General features: G+C 35.4%; 1 protein-coding gene across 9 annotated transcripts in view; it reads right to left on the bottom strand.

The window, feature by feature from the left end:
• The window catches only part of CEP170 (centrosomal protein 170), a 129,259-nt gene that overhangs the window by 81,627 nt on the left and 34,507 nt on the right, over window positions 1–13,125 (bottom strand). For all 9 annotated transcript variants that reach the window (XM_036096991.2, XM_036096987.2, XM_036096989.2 and 6 more), the window contains exon 2: window positions 8,667–8,812. In XM_036096991.2, coding sequence (XP_035952884.2) covers window positions 8,667–8,771 — 105 coding nt within the window. In that variant the 5' untranslated portion in view covers window positions 8,772–8,812. The remainder of the gene's footprint in view (window positions 1–8,666; window positions 8,813–13,125) is intronic.

Genomic DNA, 13,125 nt, shown 5'->3' with positions numbered 1-13,125 from the left:
GGTCCTGAGATCGAGCCCTGCACTGGGGGGTGGTGGTCTGTGCTCAGCAGGCAGTCTGCTTGAAGATTCTCTCCCTCTACCACTCCCTCCGCTCACAGATTCTCTCTTTCAAATAAATAAATAAAATCTTAAAAAAAAAAAAATCTATGTAGACAACCCATATAAAAATCTAGCCATCCCAACTTCCATAACCAAACTCCATGCTCTATCTTGGTATACCACTCCCACTGCTAAATCTTATGTGAAACAGATTCTATACCTGGAATCTAAACTGTAGTATTTTTCTCTATGACTACATTCTCCTATTCTTCCAGTTCTCTCACTTATTTATAATAATTTACTAGTATGCAACCTCAGTGCCCTGACTGCAACAGGTCATCTCATACTCTGACCCCTTCCTTTTCTCCCAAGCAACCATTCCCTATTGTCCTGACTTTCTTTCCTTCTCTATAATCCAGCTTCCCCTGGCTTCCCCATCCATGTTCACGACTCCCAAACCTCTACCTTCTGCTCAGACTACTTTGCTCAGCTTTACATATTTATTTCCTGCTTTCTACTAAATATCTCAATCTGGACGTCCCTTCAGAACTTCAAACTCACTACCTTATTCCTGAAAAGTACACCTCCTGAAACTATTTTATTCATTTCAACGCCAAAAACGCTAGGTCCGAGGCTCTTTTTCTCTCTATCCCTCATTATATAACTAGAAAGCATATCCTAACTCTTCAATCCCTCTCATACTCTTCCTTTCTTCATTTCAAAGGGTTCTTTTTCTTTAGAACATTACCTCACTTTCTAGACAATTACCACCTGCTTATACCAATTCTGAGCTTCAACTTCTGAGCAGCCATATAGATTAACAGTTTAAAGTGCAAGTGCTGGAGTCCAAAAGAACTGGTCGAGACATCTGGCAACAGTGTGGCCTTGGTAAAATGACTAATCTTTGTTTAATCATCTATAAAAAGACAGACCGTACGTATCCCAGAGGTTGGTCTATGAGGATTAAATGACATTAGGCATGGGAAGCATTTAAAAAGGCAATATTCCCCTGTGTAAAAACTCCTCAGTGTACTTAGTGGCTAAGGTATAACATATAGTCTTTCATCTAGAACACAAGGCCCTCTAAGATCTGGTCTCTTCTAACTTCCAAGTCTTTATCTCTCAAAATGTTTGCCTTCATGTCCTATATATAAATCACAAGGGATTATTTTAATTACCTAAATACACACTGAATGCCATGCACTCAATCACACTCGAAACCTTCCAGAAACCATTTATTCATCTTTTAAGATTATTCAGCTCAAGCCATCTCCTCCATGAAGTCTTCCCAGATTTCTTATCTCTACATTTCCTTGCAGGTAGGACTGATCAATCTGTCTGTTGTGCACCCCACATCAGACGTATCACTGTTCTGTGCTGTAGTATCTAGACTGGTTAACATGTGTATCTCCTTTTACTAGACAATAAGCCCTCACGGACAGGGAGACCCTACGTATGTGCATTGATCCCTCGGTAGCCAGCATGGGGCCTAGTGCATTGTAGATGCTTAGCAAAGGTTTGTTGGAAAGAAAATACATGTTATTTAGCCCATCTCATTTCATGAAGGATGAAGATAGAAAAATTTTCTTAGAGAATAAAATATCAAAAGTACTGAACTTACAAAGTTCAGACCAAATTTTAAGAGAACTACAAACTGAGTGGCTTAAAACAACAGAACCAAAACAAAACAAAAAAAATTTGGACCTCAGAAAAGATAATTATAAAACCAGAAAATTCTGGAAAATAAGAGTATTAAAATGAAGCAATAATACTGCTATATTTAAGAAATACTTCCTTCCTCCCCCCCCCCCCCACCAAACCATGAGACTATGGACTCTGAGAAACAAACTGAGGGTTCTAGAGGGGAGGGGGGTGGGGGGATGGGTTAGCCTGGTGATGGGTATTAAAGAGGGCACGTATTGAATGGAGCACTGGGTGTTATACACAAACAATGAATCATGGAACACTACATCAAAAACTAATGATGTAATGTATGGTGATTAACATAACATAATAAAAAAATAAAAAAAGAAATACTTCCTTTTCTACAAAACAAAAAAAACACACACAAAAAAACAAAGAAACAACGAAAAGCCTGATATCAAGTAAGTCAAAACATAAAAAAACAATTCTAGGCCAGGCACAATGAAAAGCTAATTTTAACGAAAAGCTAACACATGAATGGTACAAATGACTACCTGCTATGTGTCACATATGCTTTGGGTATGAAATGGCTACTTTCTAACATTATTATTACTTCTTATATCACTTCTTTTTCCTACTAAAACACAGACATACATGGACACATAGGCTAAAAAAACCTGAAGAGAAAAAGAAAGATTGCCACTGTGTGTCATCACTGTTTTAAAATCTTTTTTAAAGACCCTGTGGCTGACTCTTTAAAAGCTCAATTGCATTTTTACAATCAGAGTAATACACAGTGACTTATTCTTTGCTATGGGTCCCCAAAAGACAGATGAAAATAAGTTACCTATGATCTTTAAAACATATTCCATTATCCTCCTGGGGACTGTTCTTACACCATGTGGAAGTTAAAATATTAAAATAATAAGTCAAATATAATTTTGTTACAATTTCTATTATGCATCGGGAAAAAAACATGTTTCAGTTAGTATGATGGTGTTTCTCAAAACAGAGCAAAATTCAATTATTTGGTGCAATTAAAATTTTTATGAAGATAAAATTAGAATTTAGATAGTGAACTTCTCAAAATGCAACTCCATTTGTATTTAGAAGTATCCCATATATTGCAACAGAAGTTTGAACATGTTTACTAGCAGAAGTAAGTTAGTAAACCAGCTTTAGGTTACATACATGCAGTAGCAGCTTAGTGGTAGAAGAGAAAGGTCATTTGATTTTGAGCCAATATTACCAAGACTCTAATACCAGCTTCCATGACTTAATGGTCACGTGATACTGGCCCTGTGACTAAGTCTTTCTGAATCTTAATTTTACCATCTGTAAAATAGGGATGACTGTATCTTTCAGGAAACTGTTGAGAGGAACAACTAAAATGACATAAATGAACACTGAGAAATAGAAAGTACTATTTAAATACAAGGTACTTTTAATAGTAACATTAATGTGTGTTACTCCAGACAAAATGTAATTTCCACCTAATAATTATACTTCGTAGCTTTCATCTATGGCTAAGATTTATTTTGCATAGTATGTCTTATGAAACATAGCACAGTCATCTTTCTACAGCAAGACAAACAGGCATAGCAAGTCTAAATACTTTGCTGGAAGCTTCCAGGCTAAGTGCGAGAACTAATTTCAGAATCCTTTATTTAATCATCTACTCTTTAATATCCAGGCACATTTTCTTCTTGATGATCACATTCTTTAGACTACCTTTTTTGGAATGAGATGAAATAACAAAAAAATTTTAATTGTAATCAAACAGGTCATATAACCTTATGGATCATTTATTTCCCTTTTGCTTTGGGTTTAAGCCATATTATCACCAAAGACCAGCAAATCTATTTGTGGTTGAAATCTTTACAGGTAAGAAACTACTTAAAATTATTTAGAGGCAGAAATTCTAAAACCTAACAACCGGTTTCCTGTACATTAAAAAATGGAGGGTTTTAAGTCATAAATGCAGACTTAGATCAACCAAATTTTTAAAGATCTTTTATTTACTCATTAAAAAGCAATCAAATATTAGCTATTTGAACTTCTAACAATTTTAATTATCACACTGACTGGCCTAACCAATGCAGAACCACTGAAGCTCTGTAAAGCCTTTAAAAGGAAAACACAATATCATCAAGTCTAGAGCACTAATCTTTCAAAACAAATATATTTTGCATTTATAAACACAAAATTCTTCACTCTTCAAACACTAATCCATACCTAAACTTTGTTCATTTTTCAGAAATGATATAAAAAAGAATAAGTTTTAAACATCCATTTATTTTACTATACTTGGAAAGATTAAACATTAAACCACTTAAAAACTAAATACAATTTGCAAATATTTATTCTTACTTCCATATACAAGATGTCCTTCAGTGCTACGAAGAGTACTACTAATTTGTAGCACTGATTCAGACTACCAGATGACCAGCATGCCAATCTATTCATGGACCTCTTTCAGAGAATCCACTGTGTCTAGGACAGGGCTAAGAACAACGTGCTGCTATCAGATAAAGGGCAGAAGTATCTTTAATGGTGGAGACCGAGGAACAGGTCAAAACTGTTTTTTTCCCTTGCCTGATCATGGAGTTCCCTTATCTCCTTTACATTCTAGTTAAAAAATAAAGTATAAATAAAAACACTCATAAATGGGATAGATACCCATATCATAAACATTTATGAAATTTAAGTAAAAAGGTTATTTTAACTTTTTGACTTTTTACAGCACTGTAATATTGGTTTCTGCTCATTAAAATAATACTAATTTTTGCTTTAAGGTTGTTATAAAGGCAGTATGAATCAACAGAATCAATTCAAAGATATTTTAAAATTCTACTGCCATTGGGGCGCCTGGGTGGCTCAGTCGTTAAGCGTCTGCCTTCGGCTCAGATCATGATCCCGAGGTCCTGGGATCGAGCCCCCTGTCGGGCTCCCTGCTCAGCGGGAAGCCTGCTTCTCCCTCTCCCACTCCCCCCTGCTTGTGTTCCCTCTCTCACTATGTCTCTCTCTGTCAAATAAATAGGTAAAATCTTAAAAAAAAATAAAAAAATAAAATTCTATTGCCATTGATTTCCTTTTTGTTTCATTGTGGTGATATATATATCATATATATAGCATATTGTCCATTTTAAATATTTTTAAGTGTACAGTTCAGTGGCATTAAAATCACAATGTTGTACACCACCATCTATTTCCAAAATTTTTTTATCACCCCAAACAGAAACTTTGTAACTCTTAAGCAATAACTCCCCAAACCTCTTTTCTAGCCACTGAAAACTGCTAACCCTCTTTTATGCCTATGAATTTGCCTATTCTAGCTATTTTCAAAAGAAATGAAATCATTTTGTCTTTTGTGTCTGGTTTATTTCACTTAGCATAATGTTTTCAAATTTCATTTATGTTGCAGCATGTATGAGAACTTCATTCCTTTTTGTAACTGAATAATAATCCATTATATGCATATACATTGCATTTTGTTTATCCATTCATTTGTGACTGGACACTGGGGTTGTTTTCACCTTTTGGCTATTGTGAATAACGAATGCTATAATTAACACTGACACCCAAGTATCTGTTTGAGGCGCTGCACACAATTACTGTGGGTATATATCTAAAAGTGGAACTGCTGGTCATATGGTAACTCTACGTTTAGCTTTTTGAGGAACCACTAAAAACTATTTTCTACAGCAGTGACACCATTTTACAGTTCCACCAGCAACATAAAAGAATTTGAATTTCTCCACATCTTCATTGACCTTTATTTTCCTGTTTTAAAAAAAATTACAGCCATCTTAGTAGATGTGAAGTGCTATCTCACTGTGGTTTTGATTGACATTTCTTAGTGACGAACGATGTTGAGCATCTTCTTTTCATGTGTTTATTGAGCATTTTTAGATCTTCTTTGGAGAAATGTGTAGTCAAGTCTCTATCCCATTTTTTAAGTGGGCTGCTTGTCTTTTTGTTGTTGAGTTGTAGGAATTCTTCATATACTCTGGATAGTAAACCGTTATATATAATTTTGCAAATATTTTCTCCCACTCTTCACTCTGTTGGTAGTGTCCTTAGATACACAAGTTTTTAATTTTAATGAAGTCTCATTTATCTACTTTTTCTTTTGTGGTTGGTGCTATTGGTGTCATATCTAAGAACCCACTGCCAAATCCAAGGTTATGATGACTTATCCCTATGTTTTCTTCTAAGAGTTTTATGGCTTTAGCTCTTAAATTTAGGTCATTGATCCATTTTGGTTAATTTTTATGTTTGATGTGTGGCAGGGGTCCAACTTCATTCTTTTGTAGTGGAAATCCAGTTGTCCTAAGCCTCATCTGCCAAAGAGATTATTCCTTCCTCCACTGAATGAATATAACACCCTTCTAAAAACTCAGCCTGCCATTGTAATAGTTTCCTGGGGTACCATAGGAAAGGTGGCTTAAAACAACACAAGTTTATTTTCTCATAGTCTGGACTCTAAAAATCCAAAATCAAGGTGCTGGTAGGGCCATATTTCCTCCAACACCTCTTGGAGAGGATCTCTTCTTTCCTTGCCTCTTCCAGCTTCTGGTGGACTCAGGTGTTCCTTGGTTTCTGGCAGCCTAACTGTAATCTCTGCTTCTGCCTTCACGTTGTCCCTCTGTGTCTGTCTTTTCCTTTCCTTATGAGGACATCGACTCATACTGGATTAGAGTCCATCCTAATGACTCTACCTTAACTTGATTACATCCTCAAAGACTTTATTTCCATCTAAGGTCACATTCATAGGTATGGAAGATTAGGACTTCAATATATGTTTTTGCGGGGGACTCAATTCAAACCACAGATACATAGGGGTTTATTTCTGGACTCTCTATTCTATTCCACTTGTCTATAAGTCTACCTTTAAATAAGCCAGCGTCACTAGTTTGTATTAAGTTTTGAAATCTTTTTCAAGACTGTTTTACCATTTTTTTTTTATTTTGCCAGACTGTGCCAAACTTTTACTTTGCCAAACTTAGCCAAACTCTTCAGAAACAAAACATCTTTTACTATCAGCCTTTATTACGGGTCACGTTTTCCTGCTTCTTTACGAGATGGGTACTTTTTTATTGTATACCAATATTTTATTTATATTGTAAATTTTGCCTTTTGGGGGTGTTGGATATTTCTGTATTCTTATAAATATTCTTGGACTTTGTTATGGGACATAGTTCAGTTACTTGAAGAGTATGACCCTTTTGGGTATTGCTTTTCAGATTCAGATGAGGGTAGAACTCAGTCTATGGTAAATTATTTCCCACTATTGAGGGGTTAGAGACCAATGCCTTGTGAATCATGAGGTTTTCCAGTCTGGCTGTTAAGACAAGCACCATTCCTGACCATGTTACTGCCCAGCACTGTCAACTCTAATTCTTTGGAGTGTTTTCTCCACATATATGTGCTGATCATACCCAACGGCATACTGGAGGATTACCTCTGCAAAGTTCCTTCTCTGTGTACCTCTTTCCTCTCTGATACTGTGTCCTGTGAACTGGAACCCACTTTGGTCTCCCTGGACTCACAGCTTTCACCCACCACCTCACAAACTGTCAGACAACTTCCACCTGTCACACATAGTCCAGGAACAGACACCATATCAGTCATGTCTCTTACTATTCCTTATCTCCATGTAAGAAGAGACCTATCCTGCAAGCTCCTCAACAACCATTCCCACATTTCTTGGCTGGTTGATACAAATGCCACATAGAAAGCACCTCTTCTACTCTCTGATAATGAGCTCCTACTATCTGTGCCTAGGATAGGGTCCAGTTCCAAGAGGCCTTTATCCAAACCAAATCATTACTGCCTTTTTCTCAGTTGCCACTCTCAACACTCCCATCTCACTAAGAACTGCAGAAAATCTCTGTACTATTCTATTTCTCATATTGAATTTGTTGAATTAAAGTGTCATTGTATATGTAACTTATTCGTATACTATACTTACTACATTCATATACTACACTCACATAGCTGAGGGTGGCTTTACTTTCACTGCCCCAGAACTATAAAATAAGTTCCCTAATTTTAAAGTAAACACGTGTAACAAACAGATGCAAATTTGATTTTTCTAGGGATAATGCAGGGTTTCTCAATCTCAGTACTATAGATATTTGGGGCCAGATACTTCTTTGCTGTGTGTACAGGGTGGGGGGGAGAAAGGTGCTGTACACTGTAGGATGCTTAGCAGCACACTTGGCTTCTTGGCCTCTACCTACTAAATGTCAGTAGTGACCACCTCCAACCTCCCACCACTGTAACAGTCAGCTATTGCCAAATGTCCTCTGGGCAGGGGGAGACAAGATCGTTCCAGTTAAGAACCACTGGGCTAACAGAATAAACAGTTCTACTCTTAAGTATTTGTTTACCATTTTTAACACAAAAAAGGGGGAAGAGTAAGGTGATAAGATTTTTTTCTAAACTGCGAGGGATCTGTTAAAATAAATTGTCAAAAACCTGGAGATCCATTTTTCTGCTAATTACCTTACTCAAACACATCTTAAAAGTATGCTTGAAAAGTAACTCCTTTATACATAATGCAGTAAATATCATCAATCTTTAATTATGCTCAAACTACTGAAAGGTATCATACTGAACATCTCGAAAAGAAGCAGAGAAACTAATTTTGGTATCGCTGAAGCATCCACGATTAAAATTCAGTTTTACTTCATGCTATGCTAATTTTATGAGTTATTTACAAGTCTTATTTTTAAAGTATATAATGTGAAACTTCTTACTTAAAAATAAATTTCTCTACTCTGAGCTCTCATTTTTCAAAATTTACTTCCCAAGACTTAGAACATATTTTTAGATGATTCAAGAGGGAGAAAATTAATTAAACTGGTAGCTAGAGTTAAAACAGGGAGAGCCAGAAAGTTGAACTCCAAAGGAGCAGAAGAATATTTTCTACCAGTTCAGGTTTTGAGTAGATACATCCAGAAGTTTGATGCAATTACCTGCAACATGAGCTCACAGTCATCTCTTCCAACAAAAATCATTTCTCGTGGCAGCCTGTGGCGAGTGCCTCCACTGCTCACCAAAAACCAGGATGTTAAGCTCATTTTCTGCTTAGCTTCTAAGTCTTTGGCAAAGCTACGTCATCCTGCAGAGATATTGAAGAAAAACATACATTCAGATATTTTTAGCTTTAGTATCTATTCACCAAACCCTTCATAAAGTAGGCCTAAGAATAGAACTGCACTCATCATCTACTCCTAGCTAAGTAAACAGATAATCCAGAGGTCCTCCGACACGACAGACTTACCAAATTCTCATTTGTAAAGTACACAGACTTCATTAAGAGTTCAGTTAAAAAGGAAGACATTAAGCAATTAAGTAGTCAACTAATTCACATTTATCACACTTCTGAAGGGCTTTGAGCATAGCTTATAAAGGTCTATAATTCTCAAGTAAATGATCACATTATTATAATGTTAACCTGAGTAAATACTAGCAATATTATACAAATGCATGACTTATAAATGATTTGAGAAAGACTAAGTTCAAATGAATATATTTGATATCTGATTAAAAACAATAAAAACCAAAGAAATTGCTTCTTTGTCAACCAAGTGCAGACCACTGAAGGAACTTTCAAAAACCTGCGATTTCAATTTCTCTGTCCTCATATGTACTTCACTTTCTTCGTATATTTCTCTAGAGCAGCAATTCTTAGGCTTTTGTTCTTAGGACCCATTTCACTCTTTTATTTATTCATTTTTTTAATTTATTTACTTGACACAGAGAGAGAGCTCAAGCAGGGGGAGCAGCAGAGGGAGAGGGAGGAGCAGACTCCTCAACGAGCAGGGAGCCCGACTCGGGACTCGATCCCAGGACCCCGGGATCATGACCTGAGCTGAAGGCAGATGCTTAAGCGACTGAGCCACCCAGGTGCCCCCCATTACACTCTTAAAAAAAGAACCCTGAAGAGCATTTTGTTTACATGGGCTATATATATTAACATTTACCATAAAAAAGAAATGAAAACTGAGAAACTAGGATTTATTAATTCATTTAAAATAAACTAACATTTTATTGAAAAATATACTTCCAAAACAAAAATAATTAGTGCAAAGAATAGCACTATTTTACATTTTTAAAAATCTTTTTAATGTCTAGCTTAATTGAAGATTTCTGTATTTGCTTGGCATTCAATTTGTTGCTGTATATTGTTGAACGTGAAATATCTAAAGAAGGTCTGCCTTCATTCAAATAGAAAAGGGAAATTTATTTTAATAGTTTTTTCAAACAACTGTAGATAGTTTCTTTGATACTACATCAAAACTTTGAAAGTTTCTTGAAATTTATTTACAATAAGAAATCAAACTTTTTATACTATGTTACATGAAAATCCATCTTCAACTTTGAAGGGATCTTGTAACATTATAAATTGGTCATTTGGAAAATATTGGTTCCCTGAGTAACACAGATCTTCCAAATGATGACATATTCATTATATTATGTAAAAACATCACAGTCGTTAATTTCATCACCCATCTCCTCAGAAAAGTCTTTAAGTATGAGGTAGTTGTGAGGATCATGGTGGCAGAATCAAGTTTTCTAAAATTCTAATTTTCTCTTGAAAGCTCAAACTTTATTGGCAAAAGAATACCACCAATTCTTTTCTTTGAGGTGACAGGCTTACATTGTTTGGCAAACACTCAATCTACAAAACCACAAATTTGTCGGTCACTGTGTCAAGTAACAAGGCGCTCTACGAAACAAGTGGGTAGTGTAGTTCACAACTCAAAGATGACACCAATGCTTCTCCTTGAGACAACCATGGTACTTTGGTATACAACATAAATGCTTTATGTGTCCTTCCAATTACTTGTACAGAATATTAAAAAGATGGGACTCCCACTTTTACCACTTTATCAAGGACATTGTTAAATGAAATGGCTTTTTTTTCTTAACTGCAAGTGCATGGCAATTACTACTAGTATAGTTCAGCCTGGATCTATGCTTAGGGACCAGCAGCTTTACCCGCCACTCTTTTTATACTGTTAATTCAAATCACAATACAATAAAAAACGCAAATAATGTTTTGATGTTATTATGAAAACAGTTTTGACCCCCTGACCTTTGAAGTGGTTTTGGGAACTCCCAGAGCCCTGTGGATTGAGCTTTGAGAACCACTGTGCTAGACAAGCTATGTCATTTAGAACATAAACCTTAGACAGACTGACAGATGAAGAATCTAACTCCTGGTTCTAACACTTTTTATTCTACATGACCTGGGGCAAGTTATTCATCTCCTGCCCCTTAGTTTATTTTTCTCTAAAATGGGGATAATGATAGTATCTACTCAACAGTTTTTTCTTAGGAATCAAAAAACTACTACTTGCAAAATTTTTTTTTCCATGAAATGGCACATTCTGTTACAATTTAATTAGAAGCAAACTATACTAAGTGAACTGAAACATTCTGCAGTAAGAACTATATCCATACATTAAAGCAAAATCCTATAAAATGTAAAATTTTATGTTAAGGTAAAAATCCTATATATTATAAACTTATCAACACATACAAGAAACAATGGGTTTCACCAAAACAGGCAAATAGTCTTCTGTAAAGCCAAAACAATCAAGTCTTACTCAACTCTCAGCTTATCAATTGATACGGTCAATTTATGTGGATTTTTCAATCTTTATCGACCTAACTCCATGTTGGAGATGTTAGTCTTTCATGTGTTTATTCTGTCAGATTGGCTTTTAGCACTTCATGGGTACATCCTGGCCAAGTCAACAGAGAATCAAAAAAATTTTATCCAAGAAAAACCCTCCAATCTAAATATAGCATATAAGTTGCATACTGCATTTGAAAACAAACAAAAGGACAATTTTAAAACATGATATTAATAAGTAAGCCAATAGTTATGTATTTATTTAAGGGAAGTAAAAAAAAACAAAACTACAGTAAGACATGTTAAAAGGAAATGAAATTAGCCTAAACACAGTAAACTAAAACAGTAGAGTCAAACATGGGCAACGGGAACAATATAACATTTTCAAAATCATAGAAGTTTTATGTAAGCATTATTCATATGCTACAAAAACACTTCTAAGTATTTAGACAATATCAAACAGAATTATATTAATATGTAACCATAATTCTATAATATAAACATAGGACAGTAATTACAGTTGACCCTTGAACAACATGAGTTTGAACTGCATGGATCTGCTTATATGTGGATTTTTTGATAAATACAGTATTGTAATTATATTTTCTCTTCCTTATAATTTTCTTAGTAACATTTTTCTTTTCTCTAGCTTAACTGTAAGAATACAACATATAATACATGTAACATAAAAATACGTTAACAGTTTATGTTATTGGAAAAGCTTCTGGTCAACAGTAGGCTATTAGGAGTTACATTCTGGGGGAGTACAAAGTTATACAATGGATTTTCAACCATGCAGGGGCTGGCACTCCTAACCTCTGCATTGTTCAGGGGTCAGCTGCATGTAATTACATAAAATAATATGAAAATAGTGGCTTTTCATATATTTTGTTTTGACTTACAATGACACTTAAAAGATAACTAAAAGAGTACATACTTTCTGAAAAACAAAAATAAACGTAATCCTCAAGATGAGGGGTACTTATTTATTTATTGGAGGGGTGCAATGTCCTTGATTCCTCTTCTAGCTTCTCAACAATGGATGGGAATGAGATCTAACAAAAGAGCTGCTGCGTTTCGATTTTTACATAGGGCTCTCTCCTTATCTAAGACAGCTTTCTTACTGGTCCTTCAGTTCCAATGATCTCTTTCTACTCCCTGAGTAATACTGACAACTCACACATGATAAAACTGAAACCTGGTTGACAGCTTCCTCAATGACCAAGACATGTTTCAGCTCAGGTTCCTCTAACGGGAGGGGGAAAAGAAGCCTTTGGGTTCGACAGTTGGACAGAACATGCCAAAGGTCTTGACCAGATGTGACAGCAGTTACATTTCCTTGTAGAGTTTCTGGATGAGCCAGGAAAACATGTGTTTTGGAGCAGACTTTCTGAATTAAAACCCTAGTCCCTCATGCTTTCTAAGTGACTCAAAACACAAAAACAACAAAAATAATGACAAAAATAACAACAAATTTTTCTGGATTTCAGATATCTTATCTGTACAAAGAAAAAGGAAAAAAAAAAAAACCCAAAGGGAGAATATCTAAAGACAAAATGAGACACAGATATGGTATCTTATAATACCTGGCATACGGGATTATGTTCATTTCCTTTTCTCCCTCTCCTCCTAATCTTTTCTGCCAAATAATACCCTAAAGTCACAACTTGAGACTGCAACAGTACCAAGCAAACAATCAACATTATTGAGTATCTTCTATGTCAATGTTGTAGAAGTATTCACTTAAAGGAATACTTTAGGACAAAAATTATGACAATATAATGTAGCTT

Source organism: Halichoerus grypus, chromosome 7, assembly GCF_964656455.1.
Source record: "Halichoerus grypus chromosome 7, mHalGry1.hap1.1, whole genome shotgun sequence".
Lineage (NCBI taxonomy): Eukaryota > Metazoa > Chordata > Mammalia > Carnivora > Phocidae > Halichoerus > Halichoerus grypus.
The sequence above is the reverse complement of the archived record's forward strand: the minus strand, read 5'-3'. Positions and strand labels throughout refer to the sequence as shown.